The 596-nt window shown below is 49.3% G+C and overlaps 1 protein-coding gene across 1 annotated transcript in view; it reads right to left on the bottom strand.

Moving 5' to 3' along the window:
- The window catches only part of LOC108578677 (monocarboxylate transporter 10), a 20,782-nt gene continuing 20,186 nt past the window's right edge, over positions 1-596 (bottom strand). Inside the window, 1 exon segment of the mRNA XM_017942051.1 lies at positions 1-284. Coding sequence (XP_017797540.1) covers positions 1-284 — 284 coding nt within the window.

Genomic DNA, 596 nt, shown 5'->3' on the forward strand with positions numbered 1-596 from the left:
CTACCACGTGGGAGGCATCGACGACGACGACTGCTGGATCCTTTGAAACCGGATGGAAGCTGACCGATCTTCACCGTGAAGGAGCAACGGCACGCTCTCCGAGTGTCCGTAACAATCGGGACACCCGATCCTGTGTTGCTGGTACACGGCGCACTCGTGGAATCTGCAACATCTCGACGAGTGGTGATCGTGTACACCTCGATGCGTCGTCATCTTCCAATCCGGTTGCCCGTGTTTCAGGTCCGCCACGAGACACGGCGAGAGAAGGTCGATGCTCGAGTAACCTGGAGGAATCGCAAGCGAAACTGTTTTGCGAAAGTGAAGGAAAAAAATAGCTCGAGGTTGGACGTGACCAGAGCTCGTAAATGGATACACGACACAGCTGTGTTTACAAAAGAAATGTTAATGGTGAATTATGGCCAGGTGAGAGTGAGGCTGTATTGCGAGGTGTTAGTCGAAAACGGAAGTACCTTCTCCTCTTGCTGTTAACGTGACAGATAAATCGCGGTTCTGTACGGAATTAAGGAATGTTTAGACAGAATGACAGAAGAGAGAAGTAAACAGTGATACGATTACTTTTTACTGTCGATTCTATA

Source organism: Habropoda laboriosa, unplaced genomic scaffold (assembly GCF_001263275.1).
Source record: "Habropoda laboriosa isolate 0110345459 unplaced genomic scaffold, ASM126327v1 scaffold69, whole genome shotgun sequence".
In the NCBI taxonomy this organism is placed as follows: domain Eukaryota; kingdom Metazoa; phylum Arthropoda; class Insecta; order Hymenoptera; family Apidae; genus Habropoda; species Habropoda laboriosa.